General features: G+C 40.5%; 1 protein-coding gene across 2 annotated transcripts; it reads left to right on the top strand.

The window, feature by feature from the left end:
• Positions 1 to 1341: 1341 nt before the first annotated feature.
• Positions 1342 to 24186, top strand: LOC136951542 (CD166 antigen homolog). Of its 2 annotated transcripts, XM_067246000.1 has the most exons (16): positions 1342 to 1547; positions 15840 to 15946; positions 16302 to 16518; positions 16676 to 16740; positions 17179 to 17266; positions 17534 to 17707; positions 18333 to 18457; positions 18678 to 18810; positions 19237 to 19349; positions 19441 to 19567; positions 19680 to 19801; positions 21125 to 21257; positions 21797 to 21826; positions 22375 to 22486; positions 22613 to 22731; positions 22888 to 24186. In XM_067246000.1, the coding sequence occupies exons 1-15, from the start codon at positions 1493 to 1495 to the stop codon at positions 22713 to 22715; spliced, it is 1704 nt and encodes a 567-aa protein (XP_067102101.1). In that variant the 5' UTR covers positions 1342 to 1492; the 3' UTR covers positions 22716 to 22731; positions 22888 to 24186. The 2 variants fall into 2 exon arrangements, with proteins under 2 accessions (XP_067102101.1, XP_067102103.1); XM_067246002.1 differs by lacking the exon at positions 21797 to 21826.
• Positions 24187 to 25120: the final 934 nt, after the last annotated feature.

Genomic DNA, 25120 nt, shown 5'->3' with positions numbered 1-25120 from the left:
ACTGTTATTTAATCAGGCACTGACAAATAACGTTAACATGTGACTTATGGATTGGATACAGTACTTTTCTATGTCAAAGCAATTTAATTACGTAAGTAACTAAACTCAACTTTGAATTTGAATGACACAGTATACAGCAATATCAGTGCTTAACTCTGAACTAAGAACAGGGAACAGTCTGAACAGTGCTTAACATGTTAAGGTTTTCTCACTTGCATGACAACTGGAGATACTGTACATCTAATTGTGAAGCTGCTACTCTGACAAGGGATGACCCTCCTCTGGTCAAAAGGGGCCTTTATTTTAGCTACCTAAGTCCTCATGGTTTCTTGGCTGGCTCTGGCCCGAGGTCTTAAGCCCTGGTAAGCCCGTGCATTAAGCCTGACTCTATGCACTGACTAATACACCTTCACACACTACTTTGTGACGACTTGAAATCCTCACCCTTGTTTATAAATTCCTACTCCCACACAAGCCTTTACCTGAGCACGACCCTCTGGCACAGATAAGTAGGATCACAATGTATCTTTTTTTGTCCTGTACACTTTCTCACACTCCCTACAAGTAAGACATACATCAGTGTGTGGTTACTTAAAGGCCTTGAAACTAAATAGATTGCACGTTCACGTAAAAAAAATGTCTGCATCCAGGTCTACAATAACTAAACATAACATCAACTCACGCACATGCATACATGAAACATAATTGGTAACAGTTTGCATCCATGTGCACGTGTTTCACAATGGTGAAGCTCAAGATTAGAACATTAAAAAGAATGTTGAGTCAAGTACCTACCCTGTGACATGAGCTGAAATGGGATGTTATCTGCATACACTAAAAGATTCCTTCACCAAAATATTAGCATCACTATTCAGTGTCACATATAACACCTTCCAATAGAAAAAACACCCAAACTTGGTCCCATACTAACCGTTCAACAGCATCTATGGGTTGGAGAAAACTCTAAATGTTTGTGAAGTAAATTACTATTTTAGTGTTGCTCCATGTGAATGTTAAGAAAATTGTTGTCATTGTTGTTCGCATGAGGCACAATGTGTGTGTGTGTGTTGGTTTTTGTGTCTATGTGTGTGATATAGAAAGAAAGACTGACAGAAAGAGAGAGACAGAAAGAAATAAAGAGAGAGAAAGAGAGAGAAAGAGAGAGAGAAAGAGAGAGAGAAAGAGAGAGAGAAAGAGAGAGAGAGAGAAAGAGAAAGAGAGAAAGCGTGGTGAAGGGGGGTCGGCAAAAGACTGGGGTGGGTCCTGGGCGGAGTTGATTTTCAAACCTACCTAGCTGTCTCGACTGATTCGCTCTCCCGCATTTCACCTGTTCGCCTTCAGAAGTGAAACACTGCAGGATCTGAACACATTAAGTGACTGGTTAAATTACAATAATCGTAAACTTTGTCAAATTCCACAAAACCTTACAGAGAATCATTAACTCGTGTTAACCGAAGAGCAAAATCAACTTGGATCCGTGCCACTCGCAAGGATGCACTTTTCTGCCAGCTTCGTCTTTGCTCTTTTCGTGGCGACAATCTATCAAGGTAAGAAATAATACCGCCATGTTTCAGTTGCTTTAACATTTAAAATGGAATTCTGTTTTAATTATAATTTATTGTTCAAATGAATGTTGGCTCAGGATATGTATCACCTGTTGTTTTGAACATTGTACATTGGACGCACGTTTAGTCTTTCCTCATTCAAAATAGTTATTCAAAAGATAGTTCCATCTTCCAGTCGTTGTAAAAAAAATAGTCCAATGGTACAATAATCGTACCATGAAAGTTAACCATTATTTCAGTTTCCTGGGTTATTGTGTTCCATTCACTGCTCAATTTCCATGGAATCTCTTGCCAACTGCTGGCGCACATAGGCTACTAAGCAGGTGTCAGCCATGTGGTGCATGTGCCCTCAATTTAGAAGGTTGTCTAGCAATTTAATTGAAGCATCAACGGTTACTGTAACAACAAAAGTTTCAAAATGAGGTAATGAAGTACAAGTATTTGCCCCAGTGCACGAGAAGAGCACAATAACGACAAGGCGTGGTCCGATGTGCATTATTTAGGGAATGAATGACACGCGCTGTTATATTGCTTCGCTATTTTGCTGACGAGTCACATAGCCCTGACTAGCACCTACACTTTACTCCTTTGACTTATGTTGAGACATGGAAAGATGCACGTTTGGGGACACAACCTAGTTTTCTCTAATTCTAAACCATCTCAAATATATCTAGCAGGGGTGGGTGTGCAGTGGGTATGCTTGGGCAGGTGGGGTGCTGCTTTGGTATAAATGGTTAACAAAGAATATACAAAACATGTAATGCTAGCTAAGCCAAGAAACATATTACAACATTCACTGTAATTTCCTTTTTTCCCCCTTCAAACCACAAGGTATGCACCATGTGTCAAACCACTCAGCCTACCCATAGAAAAGAGCTGCTGCTTGAGAGCTCACAGACATGTCCTTTGGGACAAGGGAAGGGAGGTTGATCTCACTTAGCTTCCCTCAAACTGACACCTGGTCACATGACATTGATGTCTGTCCTGCCGAATAGCAGCATGCGTCACCTGTCTCAGGGTTAGGGTGTTTTTATTTGAACTGTGTGAAAAATGACAAGCCACGTGATAATGGGATGTCACATGTTGGAGCTGGAGTTTTTTTCATGTGGATGTGGACACTTCAATGCTGTTGCATTGCCAGTTGCCTCAGGGAGGACTGGTAATTTATGTTACATTCCCTCTACTCTGTCATTTGATGAGCAAACATGACGCTGTTGGACAGGAGAGCTGTGTATGGTGAAACCATGTGTTTATGTTTGCTGGTACTGTGGAGATCACTTTTGCATGTGGATAGATTATTTATTAATGGTTAAGTGTACCTTTGTAGAACCACTATTAACTGTTTTAATTTATCATGGAAACATTTCATTTAAATTTCAGTGCACTGTGCAAATGGGCTTCAAAATAGCTATCATTGCTGAAGGAAACAGTGTTGTTAAGGAAATGTAGTCCTTGCATTGCTTTAGTTGTTTCTCTTCCTAAAACACTTGAAGCCACCAAGGCTGACCCTCAGCCAGACCAGTTAGTGCTGAAAAACAGCACTGGCAAAGAGGCTTTCTGAACAAACAGTATGAAAGGCTGCATCTGGTTTTTGTTCTCTCCACCCCTCCCCCGCTTATCTCCCTTTTTTGAAAAAACACCATTCAGTGTCACACCTGGTATTATCCATCAGACAAGTGGGGCTCTTCATTTGCTAATGGACTAATCTGCCCTGTGTTCTCGTGGGGTTCTACCTCTGTCCCATTTGAAATGTATTCAGCTTCTTTGTCCACGCGTGATAGATTAATGTCATAAGCGTTGGCTTAAAGCTTAAAGAACTAAAATGTAAATGTAGACAATAATGCAAACTTGGGCTGATTTTGTATTCTCTGTTTGCATATGTGCTTTGGGTGGTTGCACGCCCCATCCTGTTCAGAGACATGTTTTCTAGAGTTGTTCAGAGATGTTTTTGGTCTAGGTATTTCTATGACAGTTATTCCCTGTGCCCCCCCAGGCAAAAATTCAGTTGCTCAATAATGATTACAAAACAGGTTTGAAAGTTGTAGGTCATAATAAGAAATTGAGAATGTGCCTCCGGAAGAGTTGGTGTGATTTTCTAGTATGGCTTTATTTACCTCTCTTGAATATAATAGTATAAATTATTTTATGTAGATGCATTGTTCAATCAGAATCATTATTTTTATATTATTTTTTAATGCTTCATGGAACTGTCAGACTGTTGAATATTCAAACTGGTATTTAATAGAATTCCCTTAATCAAGACAATGATAAAATAGGCAAATATTGTATTCATTTGTTTCTACGAGATGCATTGTCTTTTTATCCGGACATAAAGTTCATTTTAGTTTTGTGCAATGTAGATCCAACTATGTATTTTCTGTGGTCCAACTTGTATGGACAGAAGTCTCTAATCATTTTATGTTGTCAGGAGAAACATATTAGAGATAACGTCATGGAAATTGACATGATTTATCGAGCCATTTCAGTAATGTTTCCACATTAGTGCTAATAGTAGAGCAACAGGAAGACCACTCAGCTCAGTGGGCGATGGCTTCATAGATTATTCACCTGAAGAGTAAGATGTGCACTGTCAGCACATCAGCAAACTAGATTGAATCATTTCTGATTTAATCTGTTAATGTTCTTATTTCTTCTTCGTTTCTCTATCTGATACATTTACCTTTAGTGGTTCCCTTGCTGATTTTTTGTTATCTGATATGTGCTAAGTCACTGACACATTTGATGTACTTTCTGTAGTGGTGTGAAAATTAAAACATCAAGATACATTTCAGTGCTACTACTCTCATAGGAAAGGTAAGCCACCACAGATAATGGTGTATTTCTTTTGTCAATGTAAAAGAGAGGTTGTCTATTTCAAGTGACCAGACACTCAGCAAGAATATATTTGGCTTTCTCTTGGATGAACTGAAAAGATAAGTGTGATAAATGTAATGAGACTCAAGCAACAGCTTGCATTAGAGAAAAAAAGTATTTTACCGTTTGAGTAATATAGCATTAAGGGAGTCTCAATTACACTATGGTGATTGGATCTGCCCACTTTTCGAGTGGCGCAGGAGATTCATGTTATGTCTCAGCATAACCATTGATATTTTACTGTAATTCCATTCTTATCCATGAAAACTGACAATTCTTCTGTCACTAGCATTATTTTAGACAGTTGGAGAAGTCTTAGGTTGGGGTTTACCTGTTGGACAGGCAGTTGACTCAGATATGACATGTTTTCCATATAGATTACATTTTTCTTGAGACATTACTTAAGGAATGACATGGTAGATTTGTTTGAGAGAACAAGAGCCAGACCCTGTGGTATTTAACACTGAATGGAGATCCCAGTTTCAGGTGCGTCCTCTCCCTGTTTCCATTTTCTCACAGCAATCTATTCTCCACAGTCGCCTGCTCTTGCTAGTCATAGTTAAAATGAAGGTCTATTTACTATCCAGTGGGAGGGGCCACAGTTGTATTGTTTCAAATGTTAAAAAGAAAGTCCTAACAACAGGAGAGAGATGGCCACGACACTCTTCCCTATGCAGAAATGTCTATAGAAATGCATGAAAGTACCTTTGGGTTCCATGAAAGTCTTACAGTGCCCTGAAATCGGTCAACCCTTGTTTTGTGACAAAAAAGTGAGGTTGTTTCTCTCCTTTGTCATTCATGCTGCCCCCTGCGTCTGCTGGATTCCGGCAGGACTCCTGCTGGCTGCATTGTGAAGCAGACTGTTTTTTAAAACAAATGCATGTATGATCGGGGGGACTTCTCCAACCAACTCCTCCCTTTGTCACGAAGATAGAGCAGCATACACCCCTCTGTGAAAGCCATTGACTGTGTGCCCCATGTCCTCTCACCCCTCATGTGCATGTCCCTACAAACTGAAAGAAGCTCACTTCCATGAAAATTCCCAGACAGATTACAATACCTTCATGGCCCTGAGACAGCCATCTTAGTTGAAATATTCTGACTAAGATGGAAACCTTTTACTTAATTTGATTGGGTCTGTTGGAGCCATCTGTCACTGTGTTGGTGTGGTAGTTCAGGGGTAATTCAAATGCTGAGGTTTTTTGAGTAACAGGTCATTGGGTCATGTGTACACAAGGAGGAAGGGGAGTTGTTTAGAAAATCACAATGCCTCAAAGCAGTAATAATGCCATTGTTGTGTTCCCAGTATTACTGGGGACAGCAGGAACTCCCACTGACCCATCAAAGGGTCAGGGATGAAACCTTCATGATTTATACCATCCCTAAAGTCATATTAACTGCTATTTACATGAGGCAAGGGGCTGAATCAGTAGCAGTGCCATCTGACTTTTTCAATTTGGTCAAGGGAGGCCCATTACGTTATCTTGCCTTTTGTCTAAATAGTGAATTCCACATGTTTATTGCCCCCCTGAAAGAATGACATGCCACATTGTCTTTTTTGTCACTGAAATGGTCTCTGTTAGGTCAGAAACAGTATTGCACTAGTGACTACTCTCTATTCATTCAGATAGTCTGTAACAATTTTTCATCCTTGAAAATATGGTGCATGAAGTGCCTTGCCCCCAGGGGCTGAACGGAAGTGTTTTGTGTCAGTGTTTGACCTCTATATCCCCCAGTCTGGCCATTTTAAAGGCTGGTTCTCTGTGTGCTAGTGAAGCCCCTCGTCTATCCTTTGGAGAATGCTGCACACTGTGACGCCCGAAGCTATCCCTGATTACATGCTGCTTCAGATGAACCTGCAGGATCTCTTTTCAGAAATGGAGGAGAGCCTTACATTTTCACCAGGGCAGCCGCTGCATATCGCTGAGTGAGATTAAAAGCCTGTCATTTTCCCTGGCCTAGTATTTGCTGTTGTAAAATACTGAGTCCCTCTCTCAACCATACACAACAAATATGCATTTTGCACCTCAGAAGCAGTTTGGATGCCCCAAACATGTTGCTGAATAGGTTTCAAACACATGCTATGTCATGACTTGTATTCCCGTTCCTGTAGTTTGGGGGAGGTTAAGGGTTCAGTCAAAAGATGCTATTTTCTATGTTTTGTGATATTGTAGGTATCGTGCTGTGGAGCCGAGAGCTGTAATAGTCAGATTGTGTGTTTTTCATTCATAGATCGTTTGATTTAGCATTGGTAGAATTTTTTTTATTAAAGTACATTTATTATTTGTCTTCGGTCAGGGTCACTTTGCCCTTGAACAATTTTTAATCAGTACATCCCAGAAGTGGTGCAGGCTAGTCCATTTGTCGGTGTACTGTGTGAATTACCTTACAGTTCCAGGTGGACAATCTCTTGTGTGTTTATGAGTGGTGTGCAAAATGCTGTGCTCTGGCCTAGCCAAACAAATTAGTGGGATTGAAGCACTAAGCTTTAGAAGAACCAATCCAGACAAGCTAAACAGAATGTAAACTCAGTCATCCTCAAATTAAAGGTAGAGTATTTATTTATTGAGAAGTGTTACAGCACCAGCATGTTGCACTTTTGTATTCAATGAAGTTAAATTGCCCTCTTTGCAAGGCAGATATAGTCGTTTTGTATACTGTTTGTGGAAGTATGCAGAGGCACTTAGGCTTTAAGTTAAGGACTCTAGAACTTCCATTAGGGTTTCAGTGTACACAAAATGTGAAGAGCCCCTCCTGTGATTGTTGAAAGCAATGTTATATTTTATAATGGGATGTCAGAAGTCTTTAAGTAGGCCTGTGTTCCTGCTAAGAATTTCAACATATGTTACCTCCCATTTTGTGGCTCATATCTTTGGAGACAAAGAATCAGGCTCCATGCTCTGCTCTGAAATCCTCTAAGTAATGTGAACTACTAGTCTAGAAATAGATTGTGAGTATTGTTTTGTTTTTTAAACGGTTCTGGAGCGGTGAATGACATTAAAGAAGGTTTTTTTATAAGAATAAAATGAAATCACTGTTGTCTGCCATATTCTTCGACTTGTATTCATGTAAATTTTCTCAGTCGGGAAATTATTTTTCTGATTATTCTGACACCACACAAATGCATTCGGCTATAATTTAACTAGCGATCATGTGCGGTGATGGGAAATATTTCAATCGACGGCTCAGACATAGTGGCACCGAAATCTGCATTCTGATTCGGTCCAGTACATAACGGTCATATAGGTACCGGTGCCATATTAGCACCTGGTTTCGGTACCCAACCCTAATTGTCAGACAAACAACAGAAATGGTTAGGAAGGGGCATGTCCTTTCCTAGTATATTGACATGTTATGTTGACAGGCTATGTTGAAATCTTCAGTAAGACATCTTTGAAGGTAGAATGCACAGCATTGATTCAAACCTGAAGTCAGATTAGTACATGTAGTCTGGGAATATGTGAATAAGGCATCCCCACTCTCCCATTTAGAAATCTGAAGACCTGTCCCATCTCCAGGACTAGCCACTGTGTTTGTTTTCCCATAAACATACTTGACACTACAATGCATCACACTAGTGTGCACCACAGCCTCTTTCAGCCATTACATGCACTTGTACCCAGACAGTAATGTCTCCAGATGGCTTTTCAAGTAATTGAATCACATTGTCACTCTTTGGTGCAAGGCAGTATTCTCTTCACAAAATACATTTCTCATAGATGAGGTTTCTTGTAGTTTCTCCCCACATAGAACATAACTGTGTATGTGGTTAGCTGTGTTTTGTCTTATTCAAATGGGACTTGCCTGGCCTAATGTCTCCCTAGGCTGTAGACAACTGGTTTATGCTGTGGGAAAGCAGCTGAAACATGAGTTTTCCTGAAAGCTGTCTTATCAACAAATTCAATGGAAGTTGTTGGGTAACGTGTCTTTCTGCTACCAGTGTCAAGGCAGTTCACTATCAGTGGCATCTATAAAGCCCTGTTCAAAGACTCTGTGGTTGGAAACACAGCGCAGACAGGCAGGAGGGGGATTCTAGTGAAAGACACGTGGCGCCAGCATAGATGCTTTCAAGCACTTATGTTGATATATGGCTGCTCCTCTCAATGGCAAGAGAAAATGTAATGGCCATTGAGTCATCTGTAGAAGCTAATGAGAATATGTTATGGCCTGGATATAAATGGTCCACCCAAGGCAAATGGGACACAGATAGAAAGAAATTAAAGTGAGATTTGCTGTCGACTTTCAGCGATGAAAAGGAAGAATTGTTTTATTTGTTGTGGCATGACGATTCAAACGGCTGATATATTTGAAAATGCCAATCCAGTGTTTCTCGAAAAGGTGAAATTCCCTCTTGAGTTCAAGTCCAGATTGTTTTGTGATTTGTGATTTAAAGCTACAGTGTATCATTTTCTTACAGAAAACATTTTTTAAGATGTAACTTTCAGGAGGGAACTTTCATAATGAAGAGATATTTACTGTAAGAAAATAACTTAATTGTTTATCAACTTGATACATTCCCAATACAAAATTACATATTAAATGGTCTTTCAGGAGAATCATTTAGAATAATCAAATATTATTATTATATTAAGGTAGACACTACATTAATTTTCTTTACTGTTTCCCAAAGGGAAACAGCCTCGCATTTCATAATTGACAGTGGAAGCTTACTTGGATTGAAAATCACATCAGCATATTTTGATTATACTTGGAGAGAAATCAACAGGTATGCTTTATAAGCTCACTCCCAAGAGAGTTTTTCAATCTTTTTTTAGTGTAAATTTAATAAGCAGTTCTTAAACTTGGAGGGAAGCTATTCAGCAAGCGATGAGGCTACAACTAATTATTAACTCTAGTAGGTTACACATTATTAATCACACAAAGTTTTCATTTCTGTGTAGCATCTATCTTTCTCTGTTTTATCTGTTTATCCCTTGGAGGGCTAAAGTCTTTGGATCAAGGCTCTTAGATTGGACCTGTGGCAGCCCATCTCAGGAGACCAGAATGGCTGGTTGGGATTGGGGGGGGGGTGAAGAGATTATGCCTCAACAGACTTTCCTTTGAGAAAGTCAGGTCCTCACCCAACGCCTCTGACAGGCAGGGCCAACAAAGGTCATCAGTGATGGACGTTTGTCACACCTGCCCCAGGTGAATGACCTCCACACACAGATCTCACAGAACAGAGGGATCCATCCTTCAACCGAGTATCTGATAGACTAACACGCTCCCCTCTGACCTCATGCACTCAGGCAACCCCTATAACTGTTGTTTTCTTCTGAGCAGTGTCTAAAGAATGGTTTAAGAGCATGCTTGGTGTAACTCACTTAGCTAGGCTATGCATTTATTATTGGCAACGGCAGTAGCAACAGCACTAGTCTACAAGAGGCACTCGGAGGGAAGCAGCCTAGCTGTCATTGGATTAAATAAAAAATTAACTAGAAGTGTGATTGGCTCTTGTTGTAAATCCCCTTGCACGGGAGACACAGTGGTGAGGCGGTGAGTTCTAATCTTTGACCTTTCACAGCAGTCAATCATAAGATGTGTCTGTTTTGGTCAGAGCATGTAAAGGCACACAGGCAGGATGCCCACACTGGCATTAAATCTTCTGTGTGCACATTATCTGCATTCCTACTTTTCCTTCAGCTGTCTGGCCTGTGTTGCCTTTGGAGGGGCTTAGGCCCCCCAGCGTCAGTCAGATTGTGAAGCAGGGCATAAATTCAGACCACGATGCACTCTTAATACTAACCAGGCGGCTTGCCTTATTGGAATGGGCCTGGTGTGTTTCACTGAAGGGTTAGAAGGCCAGCTAAGTCATTAGTCGATACACAACACAGGACACTACTTACACTGGTAATGGGGAAGGATCATGTCCTGCCAGAGCGGTTACTGGAAATGAAAACCATAGCATGCAACCGGACAAACAAATGTTTCTGCCCATTTACAGCATGATTAAACATTACTGATACTGCAAAATAGTCCTTGCATTAAATTCAGCCCATAAATTAGAATATGGCTCTGCTGAGGGGGATCCACACATTAATCATTCATTTTGCATCGAGGAAACGTCAACTCCTGCTTCCTACAACGTCTCACAAAGCACTTTGAGATCAATAGCGGTTGTTTTGTTTAGCCGCCGCACTGAGCCTCGGGGCTCATCACAAAGTCCGCCTCCTCTCTTCATCTGCTCGGAGGCGTTGGCTGCAGGTGAGCTCTTGGCCCTCAACAGAGGTATGTTATGACACCATCTTTGATTGGTATCTACCGGTATTGCCTTCAACCATATGCAGATGGTGTAAAGACAGGGGCCCCTTCAAGCACCTATGGAATGCGAATGTTCAAAAGCACAGGTACCGGGAGGGGGGGAGGGGTTGTGGGGTTTGGAAGTAGGGTTTGGGGGAGGAAAGGGGGAGGGATTTTGTATCCTCAACAGTGAGACATGGTTTTAGGATTGTGGTCTCCCATAATAGACTGGCAGTGGTTGTGGGGTCTTTGCTTCCCCTTGATTTTAATAAACACATTGGTAATAGCTGCTACCATGTTCCAGCATAAACTATTTGTGGGATGACCGTACAACCGACACTTGGCTATAAAACTGTACTTACTGTAGTATGTCACTGCCAGTTCACATATTTCATTTAATAAAACCCTCAAAGAAAAGGTCACAGTAAATGCATATAGAAAGTGTAACAAGCTAATGTAACTAGGAATACAATACATTACAAATGATCCATTCAATTTATTGTTGTCAAATTAAATAAAGCTGCAAGTACATTTAATGGGCGGCATCCTAATAAAGGCTTTCCCGTCATTCCATTCCATAAGTTCCATTAGTCTTCCCATACTATTGTGTGTGCGCATGTTTTTTAAAGCAACATACCGGTAACAGTACACAGTGATTCCATAATATACATAACCCACAGAAGGCAGTGAGGTAATCTGGGCTTCTGCAGAAGCAGCCGAATGAAGTCATTGCCAAACCCCAGAACCAGTGAATTCGATTTGGAGTTAATGGACCACAGGAGAAGTGGCGTGGCAGGGTTTTGTTAATGGCTGATGTTGGGTTTAATAGCCAATCATTAATGGGTGATGCTGCTGGATCTGCAGGGTCAGAACTGAGTCTTCCTGTGGTCTTCCTTCTTGTCTGCCGGTAGCAGATGTCCCTTAACCCCTCCCCCTTGGGGCTCCTCTGCACCCCTCCAATACATAATTCACAGCATAATGGGTGTGATTTTAGAGTGCACTTATACCCTAAACTGACATCAGGATGCTGGCTGAAAGCTGTGTTGTTACCCTACAGTAGCTGTCTGTCCACAGCAGTAAATTATGGTGTTTTTAAAAAGGTTTTAGCAGGATCTTGTGTGTTTGAGTGCACATAGGACCACATATGAAAGACTAATGAGACCTCAAGATCCATTCCCAGCTTGTGTCATGGTGAAAGCCTTCATACACCCACCACTTCTAGTAATGAGCTTTGTCCTTTCCTATAACTCAAGTATATTGCTCACGTTTCTTATGTTCATAACAAAATGTATTCCTAACAAACACACTATCCCCTGGTATCAAGTCGTAATATTTCTAATTAAACATCTCCAGTCAATTGAAAGTTAGAGAGATTACATTGTGTCCCTTGATGCTGCTGTTAGCAAATTTGAAGCAACCCCAATTTATGTACCAGATGGCACATAGATCATTACAAAACAGTAGATATAGTTAATTGAAAATATTGGTTCCCTTTCTTTTCTGTGAAATCTACATCAAAGTTCGTTGAAAATGTGTGGTTGGCAGTAATGTTCTGTCATTGACTTTGGAGCTTGAGAAGTTTTGAGCAGGAACATGGTGCAAATTCATGGTCTATTTATATTCCCTGGAACTTTGTTGTGTGGGAGCACTACTCTCTTGGGAAAGCAGGTGGAGGAAAATGAGGCACCTGTTCACAAACAATGCACAGACGACTGGGTAATTTGTTTGCCTCACCTGGTGATTGCTGAGGGCTCAAAAAAGATGGGAGTTGGTCCTTTCATTTTGTCTGCATCTGTTTGTTTGCTTTCTGAAAGGAACTAGGAGGTAAAAACATTTTAAAATGTGTTCATGACATGGGCCACTGGTTTGGACTTTGCTGATAAAATTGCTATCTGTGAGACTATTGCTCAAAAGATTAACTGTACTTTTGAATGAACTATTTTACCATATTACTATTAGCCTGCTCCATACTACCTGTTCTTTGTTATACTTTGTTTCTTCACAACCCCCAAATCCGGGAATCAGTCACCTGATACTGTCTAGTGGCAAGCCTACACAGGTATAAGGCTCTATTCAGGAACTTCCTGCGACTGGAGACAGCGTTTTAGTCGTTAGACATCGACGGGCACCTCACAGGTGGTACTCCAGAAAATGTCTGAGCCCTGAGCCACGCCCATGACTTTCTCAGTCGATCTATAGGTGTTGTAACAAACTCAACTAGACGAGGCTTAAATGTTTTTATCAAGAGGAATAGTACTGTAGGACCAGCGAAACTAGATAAATACAAGTTGCATCCAGAACAAATACATTTGTCACGGATATCATTTTGTCTCAGCCATGCAGGAGCTCCCTTCTAGATTAATTTATCTGGCAGTATTTGCGTAAAAGCCAGTGTACCAGGTAGATAAAGTAGTTTTGCACTCTGCACTTCAACGTACCCACTTCATTTATGAAGCTTCCCAATCCAAAAATCTTGGATATAATCAATCACCCCACAATTAACGTTGACCTGAATAAATAAGAGCCAGGGGTTAAGAGCGAGGGTCACAAACCTGTTCAGCTGGTTGCTTTGTTCATGAGAACATTTCTGAAGCATAGACATGGACAGTATGTGAAATACAGAGATGCCTGTTGTAAATTCCCTGAAGTTTGAAATGGAAGGTATGCTTTGAAACATCTAAACACTGATATTCAATCAATCTCACAATGGAAGTGGACATCCTGTCTGACTGGGCCATAACAACAAACCTACAGTACGCGTAACAACAGTTAGTCAAACGTATTAGTAATAGGAAATTGTTTAATAATTCAATAAAAGATGGCAAGGAAAAACTAAATGTCATGCAGAGTTAAGTTCTCTGTGATTTCTGCAGTACTGTCTGCAGTACTGTTCACTCTGAGTCTGGCCTTTCCCCAAAACACTATTGATCTAGTTGGAGTGGTTGTGCTTGCTGCATGTGGAAAGCCTTCACTGTGTAGCCTTTGTGGGCATGCACCATGGGATCACCATTCACTGCATTGGCCTCCGTTTCAGCACTTAATAAGTTTGAGCTTATTTTTTGATCTCTCCTGAAGAGAGTGGGGAGGGAGGTATGGAAGAGTGTGTGTGTGTGTGTGTGGTGGGGGTGGGGGGTGGCTGATTTCCCCTGTGAGAGTGTATCTGAGCTGTCCTCAGCTGTCTTTCCTTAGGGAGAGAGCCACCTTAATCAGGAACATGAAAGTATCTCCCGTGGTGCTGCTGTCTCCCCCTCTCTCCCTCTCTGTCCGTTATTTGATTTTCCATTGCTATCCTACCCTGTTTAAAATGGGTTTACTTTCAACCTAAGGATCTGACTTTCTAAGAGCTAATTATTTTACATCAAACCTGGATATCTGAACTTTTCAAGGCTTCAGTGAACTGATACGATTAGGCAACAGGTCAGAGTTTGAGTGTGAGACTTTAAATTGAATTACATGATATTAATTATTATAAGTATGTGTATAAATATATGTATATATATATATTATATAAGATATAGCCATTCAGTTTTGTCCTTCAGATATGGGGTGTAAATGTTAGTGTTTGAACAGACTGATTCTTCAGTGTATGACCCACATTGTCTCACGTCGGTCATCTCCGTCGGTGACGGAGGATTACCTTATCTCAACAGGCAGTAGGAGCTTTGGCCCTTTGTAATTCTACATGTACAATTAGTTCTCATTGTGTCACATTGTAGTAAGAAGAGATAAAGACTTTCTTTAATACAAACTAATTTAAAGTTTTTACAGCTTTGCTTAACAATTCAAAATAGCAATTTAATATGAAGCATTTTAACGTCTGTTTTACAGAGGATAGCTTTACAACTTGCTTGTTTCTTTACTTTCTACTGTACGTTGCTTTTAATAAAAGCTTCAGCTAATGGAATTACATGTGAATGTGCTTTTCTTTCATGACGTAGCTAACTAGACTTTGGTAGTCGCATCTAAAATTGTGTGTCCCTATCTAAGTGTGGTTAGTTTAGACCGCAGTTAATTATGTGTAATTGAATAAGGGCTAAAAACCCTAGTGGGGGAAAACTACAACTAAAAACGTTTTATTACTATTAGAACTAATGTGCACATTCTGGATGCAGGGGGCAAGTTGTCCTATTGACCTGATCTGTGTGAAAGGTCACCATCACTTTCACATAGATCAGGTCAATAGGACAACTTGCAGCCCTTATTCAATTACACATAATTAACTGCGGTCTAAACTAACCACACTTAGATAGGACACACAATTTTAGATGCAACTACCAAAGTCTAGTTAGCTACGTCATGAAAGAAAAGCACATTCACATGTAATTCCATTAGCTGAAGCTTTCCATTCAAAGAGGGATTCAAATTTGAGGGAAAGGAAACAAATGAATACATGCTGTGTGGTGCCTTTTCTCAGACAATGATTTCTACCCTACGAGAAAGAAAAATAATTTCAGGACAAATGTAATGATATACCTGCAGTTCCTGTTTTGTGCATTTGTATGTTTCCTGTAAACCATTTTTTGTCGCTTTGTTCTGCTGTATGACTATGTTTCACTATCCAGTGACTCGTTTCTGAGTGCAGTGTTGTCTTCAGTGTTTCCCACAGATTAGAATGCAATATGTGGCGGCCGGTGTTGATTCTGTGGCGCACTGCCACAAATTAGTCTGTGTGGGAAACACTGAGCTTAAAGAGAACCACCTATGTCATTTCCTCCCTCCCACTCATGCCCTAACCTCAACCTGAACTCTGAAAGTGGGTATTTTTATGGCAAGCTGAGCAACACCTACAAGTCAGTTGCACCATGATGACCTCTCTTTCCCTCCAGTTATCTGAGACTGCCACTCAATGAAGGCCTCTGTCCCCACTACTCTACTCTCCCTGTTCTCTTTCTCACCTCCTTCCGCATTGCCCCTCCCTCTCATGCTTGACTTTATCTCCATGGAAACGTTTTGTTCAGAACTGGTGATTTGTTTTCATTCTACAAGCTGCGTACACAAGACATAATGCATTTGACAAATTGAGTCTCTGCAAATGACCAATTAAGAGGACAGTTTTACTCTTAATGCCATGCTGTGTCAAGCTGTGTTGTAGTTGATCTCATTTCGGATGTATTAAATATAAATATATATATATTTCTTGTCTTTCTTGTCTTCCCTCAGTGAGTGGTCTGAGCAAAATTATTGGCCAGTATGGAACCACTATTGTCGTTCCGTGCAATAACCATGGTGCAAATTCAAAGGACCTGTTCATGACTAAATGGAAATATGTAAGTTAACACTGTATTTCTTTATGAAAATGAATGTGTTTAATGATGAAGCGGGCCTGATACTAATTTAGGAAGTTAGGTTGGAGATAACCACATGTATGAGCCTGACCTGTCAGTAAACACACACTAGCAAATGTATACTACAGAAATGTTTAAGATTGAACTTCCCTCGTCAAGAACATCAATAGTTTACATAATGTATGTATGGCAATATGTTATAAAGCTTCTAATTATTTAGAAGTACATTTAGTAACTTTTTTAATCCTGATGATATAGTAGTAGAAGTGGGGCTTCGTCATTAATATAAATCAAAACCATAATGATCAAATTCCCTAACTGAATTAATCCTATCTAGGAAAAGAGAGATGGAAGTTCTGGAGACCTGCTGGTTAAGAAGCAAGACCAGAACATCTCCATCATTGCCACAGATGACTACAAGGACCGCGTGAGCATGGACGAAAACTCCAGCCTGCTCATTTCTGATGTAACACTGGGTGACCAGACGACCTTCACTTGCATGATTGTGGAAGGAAATGACATTGCAGAAAAACCTGTGCAAGTGGTTGTCCAGAGTGAGTACAGGGATCAAAAATAGGTGTTAAGTGAAAGGAGGAACCATAGAGATTAACACTATTTTTAATTTCCACTGAAAGAAGTGCTACAATGTACCTGGGTGTATTAGATACTAGAGATGCTGACATGCTGAGTTCTGCATTCTGTGTTTTACAGAGGCTCCCTCCAAACTGGAAATATCTGGCCAAGTTGAGGAGCTAGAGATTGGCAAACTAACCACGGTAGGGCTTCTAATGATATGCATTGCTTATACCTACATTATTTTAAGTAGTGTTATCAAGGGAGATCCCTCACTGGAGATGAAGTATCTGGAGGCGTACTAAAGAAAGACCATACTTTTAGAAGGATGAGGTCTTTGAAGTAATGCTTCTGAATTAGTAAACAGCAGAGCCTCCTCCAATTAAAGGACCCAAAGGGTCTAAGATATGGTTTTAAAATGCTTAGGGCATTTCACGCCACACCAGCTAGAAAACCAGAGACTTCTTAAAGACCATATCAGTCCCAATAAGACCTAACTTGCAGGGATATTTGATCAATGAAGAAGATGCACACATTTGATTAAGGCTATGATTAGATTTTATTAAATTCATTCTGTATCATATGCGAATAGATCAAAAGCAGGATTTAGCAGCTTTCTCATTTTGTTCTCTGTACCACAGATTGGGAATTGCAGAGCACACAATGCCAATCCGGCTGCAAACGTCACATGGTTTAAGAACAAGAGACCTCTAGTGGCTGATGGGAAAGGTATGCAACTATCAAATGTCATATATTATTCAAAGATAGTGAAGAAATAAGTATCAAGGTTTGTAAGTATGGGAACTTTCATGTCTGGTTTCACAATCAGTCACAACATCTTGGCATGCAGGATGCCCAGAAGTGCAGCAGTGATACCTATCTCAATCTCTTCCTGTGGGACATACAATGTCAGGCCTTATTAATTGTGCCATAGTTTGTTAATATGTGTCGTCCCCCGTTTGTGATGTTACTAACCGTTGCGGACGTGGTTTCTAGGGATTGTTGTCAAGACCTCAGTCGAGGTGAACTCCACCACCGGGCTCTCCACAACCTCCTCCATTCTCCAGTACACTGCTGAGAAGGAGGACTCCGACACCCAGTTCACCTGCGGCTCCCATCACCCGGCTGGGGATGACTTGGCGACAGCACCTGAGACCTTCACTGTCACCTGTGAGTAATCCGATAGAAACTGCCCTAACAACCGTTATCAATCGAAAGTACATTCCTCTTCCCAGACAGTCGATTTGCTGTGCTCCTCACCGGTAAACAGCAAGCGTATCGACAGCCAGGATGATGGGTGTGTTATTTTCCGCCTGTAGTCGGAACTTCTCTTTTCCACCATTCAAGGCAGACAACATTAATGATGCTGTAATGATGTTAATTAAAAAATGAGGGTGACTCTGTTGTCAGAGGGAGACGGAGCGTAACATTCGGAGTACGGCTTGGTCGATGTTATCTGCTTGAGAAGACATTTTGAATAGGGTTCATCAAAACTGGAAGGGTCTCGGAATTCAGTCGTAAAAGAAATGTGGGCAATTTGGCTCAGCTGGAGCAGCACCATTGAGGTTTGAAAAGAGCTTTTTGTCTTGTGCCTCAGGGTGCTAGTGTAGTTTCAAGAGCTCCCTGGATGTATCCTCTGACAGCGCCTCGACACTCAGAAATTCAGTGTATAACTGTGAACTTTTCCAGGCTGGATGCTTGGTTGGTCTCTTACACATACAGCTGCCAGGGGTTTGTGAGACTGTACTTGACTGATCCTATCATCCCCCCTGGTTCCCTCCTCTTCTCCCCTCAGACCCGACAGAGAAGGTCAGCCTGGAGATCATCTCTGATGGCCCTGTGTTGGAAGGAGACAATGTGACTCTGAAGTGCAAGGCTGATGGAAACCCTCCTCCTACCAGCTTCAACTTCTACATCCAGGTGAGTTTTTTCCAATTTCTGTCATTTGCATTCTTGTCACACCCTGTTTTCTCCACTATTGGTAGTTCAACTTCCTGTAGTAGTTGAGGATAGCATCAGTCCCTGAATTTCCATCTGGTCCCTGATCCCACCTTTCTTTGAGATTCTAGCTGATCTTGAAAAATGTCTCTTGACTTCTGAATGTCCAGAATCTAAAGTAGTATTTTTCATGGTCTATAAGGGTGCGGTAGTGAAGGTGGAGAACTCAGACACCTACATTCTGACTGATGTCACGCGCGACAGCACCGGTGAATACAAATGTGCTCTCATCGACAACGGCAACATGGAAGCTTCTGAAAACATCACTGTTAACTGTAAGTCACCTTTGTATGCTGTGCTGTATTTCTGTTGAAGCAATAGTGTGGGTCACCTTCCTGTAAATCGTCCACGTTTTCATATCCTTAATGATTCAGTGATTAGAAAACCAATATTTAAAACCTATTCTAATGAATAGTTCTGTGAACTTGTCTGTTTCCAGCGGTTGCCATATTTCTCAGTAGAGAGAGACGTATCATTACCTAGTCTGAGCACTTCTCTCAGTCTCTTCAGTCTCAGTCTCTTCCACTGTGAGGTGAAAGTTCTGTTAGAGCCCAGGTCCTTTAATACGTCTAATAAGCTGGATCAATGAGGACGTACTGGGGTTTCTGCAGTGAGCTGATATGGTTTTCAACAGGAGCTTGGTGCTCTTCTCCTCGTTGCTGTTAAACTGCCTGTTTAAAGTGTGCTCTCCTCGCCTGCAGACCTGGATATGAGCTTGAGCCCCTCTGGGAAAGTCGTGAAGAGTGCTGGAGAAAGTTTGTCTCTGACCCTCCAAACCGATGCATCAGGAGAACCTAAAGTGTCCTGGACAAAGGTGTGGTGTATGGCTGGTACTGCATTGGTCATTGAAAAATAAGCTAGTTGTAGCAGGCTTTTAAAACATTTTAAATGGTCTATGTTTCTAGGACCATAAGAAACTGGACAAGCAGCCCAAGTTTGACAAACTGACGTACTCTGACTCTGGTTTGTATGAGTGTGAAGTCGCCATTGGCACCCTCGTCAAAAAAGATTCATTTGAAGTAGTTGTTGAAGGTAAGGATTTAGTTACATTCTTTTGACAGTTTGTCTTGTCGATTTCCTCCTGCATTGCGTATGCGATATCTCTCTTGTCCTGGTTTAGCTGGAGAGATGCGTCTTGTTACAGGGCCCCCTGTCATCCGGAGGTTGATTAAACAGCGTGGCGAGGATGGTCAGCACAAGGTCCTGGTGTGCGAGGCCGAAGGTTCCCCCAAACCCAGCGTGGCCTGGAGCATCAATGGAACCTTGGTATGCAATGCACACATACACACACACACACACACACCACACACTACAGGGGCCGGAATTTCGGAGCGTCACGAAGAAGTATTGCTATGTAATTTACATGGTAGTAAATGTAACCTTAATGTCTAGTTTTGAGCCCCCTGAAAACCGTTTTCATGTGTTCAAATGAATGGTTATATTCACGAAGAATCTCATGTCAAGCATACAAAAAATATCAAGGCAAAAACATGTATTCACTGCAGCCCATAATTTTGTTGTATGTCACCATGTGAGCAAGACCATGCACAAATCCCCCCAGTCATTCTGGGTGTGTTTCTGCAGATATGAAGCAGAGCTCTGACCTTTTATAAAGAGAGTCCCTTTAAGCTTCCTTTTATTGGAATCCGTCAGTAACACTGAGAAGTCTTAAATCTGGTAGGTTTACTGTCAATGAACCTGTGGATGTCTTTGAAGGGAGGCAGTGATTGGTGGTATTTCATCATCCCCCGTCTATTACCGACAGAAAGCTACTTCCTTATTTTAAGGGTTCGGTCTCAGAGGCCGTCTATTTCCTATGTTCAAGTTCCTGGCTGAAACTTTTCTAAATGAATGGGGTTCAGTGTTGAGTGGCTCAGAGATATGTTTGTTTTCTCAAATGCACACCAAGTTTATTATGCATTAGTCTGTCATGAAGACTGAAGCACTTTGTTGTTTTGGTGGCTCTGTGTGTGCTGATAGCATGGCTACACAATGAGACAGCATGAGATGATATGCAGCTGTCAGTGCAGTGCTCAGGTGTTGTGTGTGTGTGTGCATTGTGAGCAGACATGCACACGTTTGTGTTTGACGTGAGTCAGCGCAATAAATCCACTCAAATGATGCCATGACCTTTTTCACAGAGTTTTCCATGGTTGAGTCACACAGGTTTGTATTCCCATAGAGGCAGCAGTCACGGACAAATGCATTATGCATTCAAAGTTTATTCCATCCAGTCCTTTTGTGTGATAAATACCCACCAAAACTAAATAGGAGTCAAATGTAAGCATGGTAAGGGACATTTATGTATTGGATGTACCATAATGTATTCATTTTAAAAGGGTGTTGGCTAGTTGCCTTTAAGTATTTCCTCAGAGGACGGCATCTATTAGCTACAGTAGTGTACACACCATCAAAATGCTGGACGGAAATACAACAGCATCCCCATGTGGTACAATATGTAACTGCCTTGTGACACTCTTAAACAAAAAGCTTCTTCATCACAATCTTGTGTTTTCCTTTTTGGCAGAATCCTTACTTGTATGTTACTGTGTGCATACTAACAGTTGTTGTTTCTTATATCATTTTCAGCCTTATGAGAGTTCCTTCATCAATGGGAAGATTACCCACAAGCTCACTATTGTGCCTCCTGTGAATCTCACTGTCTCTTGCACGGTGTCCAATGATCTGGGCCAAGCTACCAAGGCCATAAATGTGTCCACTTGTAAGTACAGAATGGTGGTATGGCCTTCAGTCCTCCCCTCCTGTTCTGCCCTTCTCCCGCCTGTCTGGAGGGGAACTTGCTAATGTCCTGTGTGGATCCGATTTTAACACACTCTTTATATGCTTGTAGTGCATGACGATACAACACTGTATAGAAATGTTGGGCACAGGGAAGCCACTGGGAGATATAACTGTTCTACTAAACCTTGGACTTTGCGCACAATGCATTTTCTGCATGCACCGATGGATCACTATTACTTCTGCAACTTGGACTTTTGTCCGTTTAACCAATACTGTGAATCCTGGTTCTCTCATCATTGTCTGTCTGGACAACAACGTCTTACTTTTACTCATTACTTTCCCCTCACCTTTGGCTGTTTGTCGGGATGCTGGACTCCTATCCTTTCCCACTCTGCGTCACACTCTACCTCTGCATGCAGATAACACACGATAAAAAAAAGTCTCACCTGTGACTTTGCAGTATGCATTTTTGATGGGTCTCTGGGGTGAATGTTAATATCATTTTATATCTGATTTCAGTATTTGAGGAGGTGAGAATGGATAAACAAGGTAAGTTGTGATGGCCTTCTTCATAATTTAACCGTTTTCAGAGTTTCAGAGGTAGGTGAGAAGGGATGGAAAGACAACAAAGGATTTGCAGACTTGAAGATCTTGTTTTGTTTCCTCTGGAGCTATGACACATTCTCACATTATATAAAAAAATCCCTGAGTCACTGTTGAACATCACCATACAGTGATGGATGATGAAACAGTAAATAATTACAGTATGACGTCCAGTGGTGCAGACGTGGAGGAGCAACCAGCATCCTGACAAAATCTCAATTATAATGACAAATCTGACGTTATTTCTTCTTTCATTGTTTACATAAATGTATCGATTATGCTTCTTTTTTTTTACACACCTAATGATATTCAATCAAGCTGACTACATAGTGCTTTACAGTATAGATGTGTAAACTGTCCATCCCATCATTCATATGCAACGCAATTTATTTGATATTCTGTACACAAGCTTTTGTTTTTTGGGGAAATATTTGTTGACTATCCATAGAAAGTTCTTCCACTAAGTGTCCAGTGTGTCTCTTTTTGCTTGGCAGATCAGTCAGATGAAAATGACCAGACCAAGCTGGTGGTGGGCATTGTTGTGGGTCTGCTCCTGGCCACGCTGATCGTTGGTTTGGCATACTGGATCTACATGAAAAAGTCCAAGTTAGTGCAACAGATCAGCTCTCAACCTTTCTGAATATCCTGTTTCCGTCGTTCATATCTATGGTAAAAAAAATAATTATATACTTGTTATAGATTGTTGTACTGAATTTTAAAAATGTTTTAAAGGCAAGGAACCTGGAAGACTGGTGAGAATGAGGATGGATCTTCTGAAGAGAGCAAGAAGCTGGAGGAGAAGCTGGAGGATAACAGCCAAAAAGCTGAGGTTTAAGGTCATCTTAAGAGGGGTATGGTTACTTCCTTGGGACTACTTTGTTTAAATCAAATGCACTTCATTTTCAACAGTGCTGTCAATTGTGCTTCATAGCTGGATGTGTAGTTATTAGTTGTGGGTGAAATACATGTTTACAAGTGTAAATAATTTTTTTGGGGCTCTCTTTCAGTGAGGAAGCAGCGACCAGAAGCTTTTGCACACTTCTGCTCAGATTTGAAGAGGGGCATTGCCTTTGGATTCAGGGAGACCCTCCACCAAAAGAATATCCACAAACTTTTTTCCGCTATTAAAAACAGCCTGTGTGAATGCATATGCGGTGTACATATTGTCTGCACTAACTGATAAAAATGTGTAAACTTCCCTATTAGGAACGTTTTGTTTTGTTCCAAGTACTAGTTAAAAGGAATGTGGGAAACTGAAGAAAATGACAACTTAATGTGTTGGCTTTGTTTTGGTTATCACTAGTAGAACTACTACTAGACCAGTTGCCTTTTCTGTAACAATGTGTTCATTGACCTATTACCTCCCTTATTCTCAATGCAATAGGAGGTTCTGAGGGACTTGTGTTGTCCCATCTTACTTACAAATCATCAAAAATTCTTCTCCAAACTTATTGTTTGTCTCAATAGTCCATAGAGTTGCTTTCAATCGTGGTCATCACAGAAAAACTAACAGTTTATAAAATTGAAAGGGCTCAGGATGTGTAATTATACTTTGCTTTAATTACAGACTGTAATATGACAAGTGTCATATGGCAATGTGTCCCAAAGGATTGCAAAAAACGAGGACTTATGCTGTACAAATGATTTCATGAGATGGTGCATGGTCCTTATTTTTGTCCTATACATTTTACCCATCTAATTGTCAGACATTGAGTGAACCTGCTAGGTAGCTCACTAAACCATATGTCTGCACATCGGTGTCACATTGATTTTGAAAAAAAACAAAAAATGTCTTGTGTTTTTGTCGTGCTAGGTCATTTCTGTGCTCTGTCTGTTTTGTGTAAAAAGACGAATTATCAGCTGTACACTTCACAATTTAGGTTTATTATCTGTGAGCATTTACTGAATATGTAAATATAGCAAAGCTGGATGTAATTGTGTTTTATTTGACCTTTTTTGCTATTTATATTGTTCAAGATTATTGTTCAAGGTTTTATTTTCTGTTAGAAGAAATAAATTACTATCACTAAATTCACATCTTAGATTAAAAGGTAGGCTACTGAACAATTGCTAGCAATTACTTGCAGAAATTTGAAAAATTAAAGAGTAATTTGGTACTCCGTTTGTGGTTGAATGTTAGATTCACCACTTGATACAGTATTTCAAACTGATGAGACGCTGTTATTTGCTAACTTTCATGAAACCGTCAAATTGGAAAAAGACCAAAGAGGCCATTGCCATGCAAGTACTGTAAATACTGAGTTTTGTTTTTGTACTTTTGTTTAAAATAAAGTGTACATTTTGAAGATCTCTAGAAAGTGTATTGGGAGGAAACCCTGAACGATTATTCAAGCAGAGAAACAGTAAAAGCCCAACGAAACACAAGTGGAAATGGCTTAGTGAGACAAAAGCAACAAATGCTATAAGAAAAATGTGCACTTGCAATGCACATGCAGATTGATGGTTTTCAAACCACATGGAACATAAACTGAACATGGGGCCATAAAAGATTAGTATGCCTGTGTTAAGGATAATAAGAAACATTTTATCATGCAATGTGACACACCACTGTCCACGGGATTTGTTCTGCATTTTTTAAATCCTGTTTTGGTTTGAAGGACTGGATGACCCGAAAGCCAGCCCAGCTGACCACCGAACATTCACATAAACGGGAACCGATGCCCCATGCAATGCACTGTGTTATCCACCAAACAGTTAACATAGCCTATTAAAAGGCCTGTGTAGCTACAGTCTTCAACATCTTTTCCCAACTGATTATCTTATTCAGTTATCAGATTGGCTTTTGGTGGAAAAAAGTGAAAGCAGCCCACAACTTCACTTTCAAAACAACAAATCAGTGTCAGAATTTTGACAGGTGAACTTTAGATTATAGTTTAATTCAATTAATTTGTTAAACTAATGTGTTTTAAAAGTTGTTTATTCACTTTGTTTGGACGTTTTAAAATGTAGGCATACACAAGTAGGTTAGTCTACTATCACAAATTTGAGTTTTTATTTCAAAATCTTCAATCTCATCGTGACGGTAAGTGGTTAGATCACGAAACAAAAGGTTATGCTGCCATCTTCTGGCTAAAAAAATTTGCAATACACTTGATTAATTTGAAGTGTTCCTGGTTATTTTTATTTTGTAGCATATGTTGTGAGTGTTGCAATTTAGTCATGGAATTCTTTGGAATTGGACTTGAAATTGATTTTATGGAATGCAAAGTCATGATGCAA

Source organism: Osmerus mordax, chromosome 11, assembly GCF_038355195.1.
Source record: "Osmerus mordax isolate fOsmMor3 chromosome 11, fOsmMor3.pri, whole genome shotgun sequence".
Classification (NCBI taxonomy): Eukaryota; Metazoa; Chordata; class Actinopteri; order Osmeriformes; family Osmeridae; genus Osmerus; species Osmerus mordax.
The sequence above is the reverse complement of the archived record's forward strand: the minus strand, read 5'-3'. Positions and strand labels throughout refer to the sequence as shown.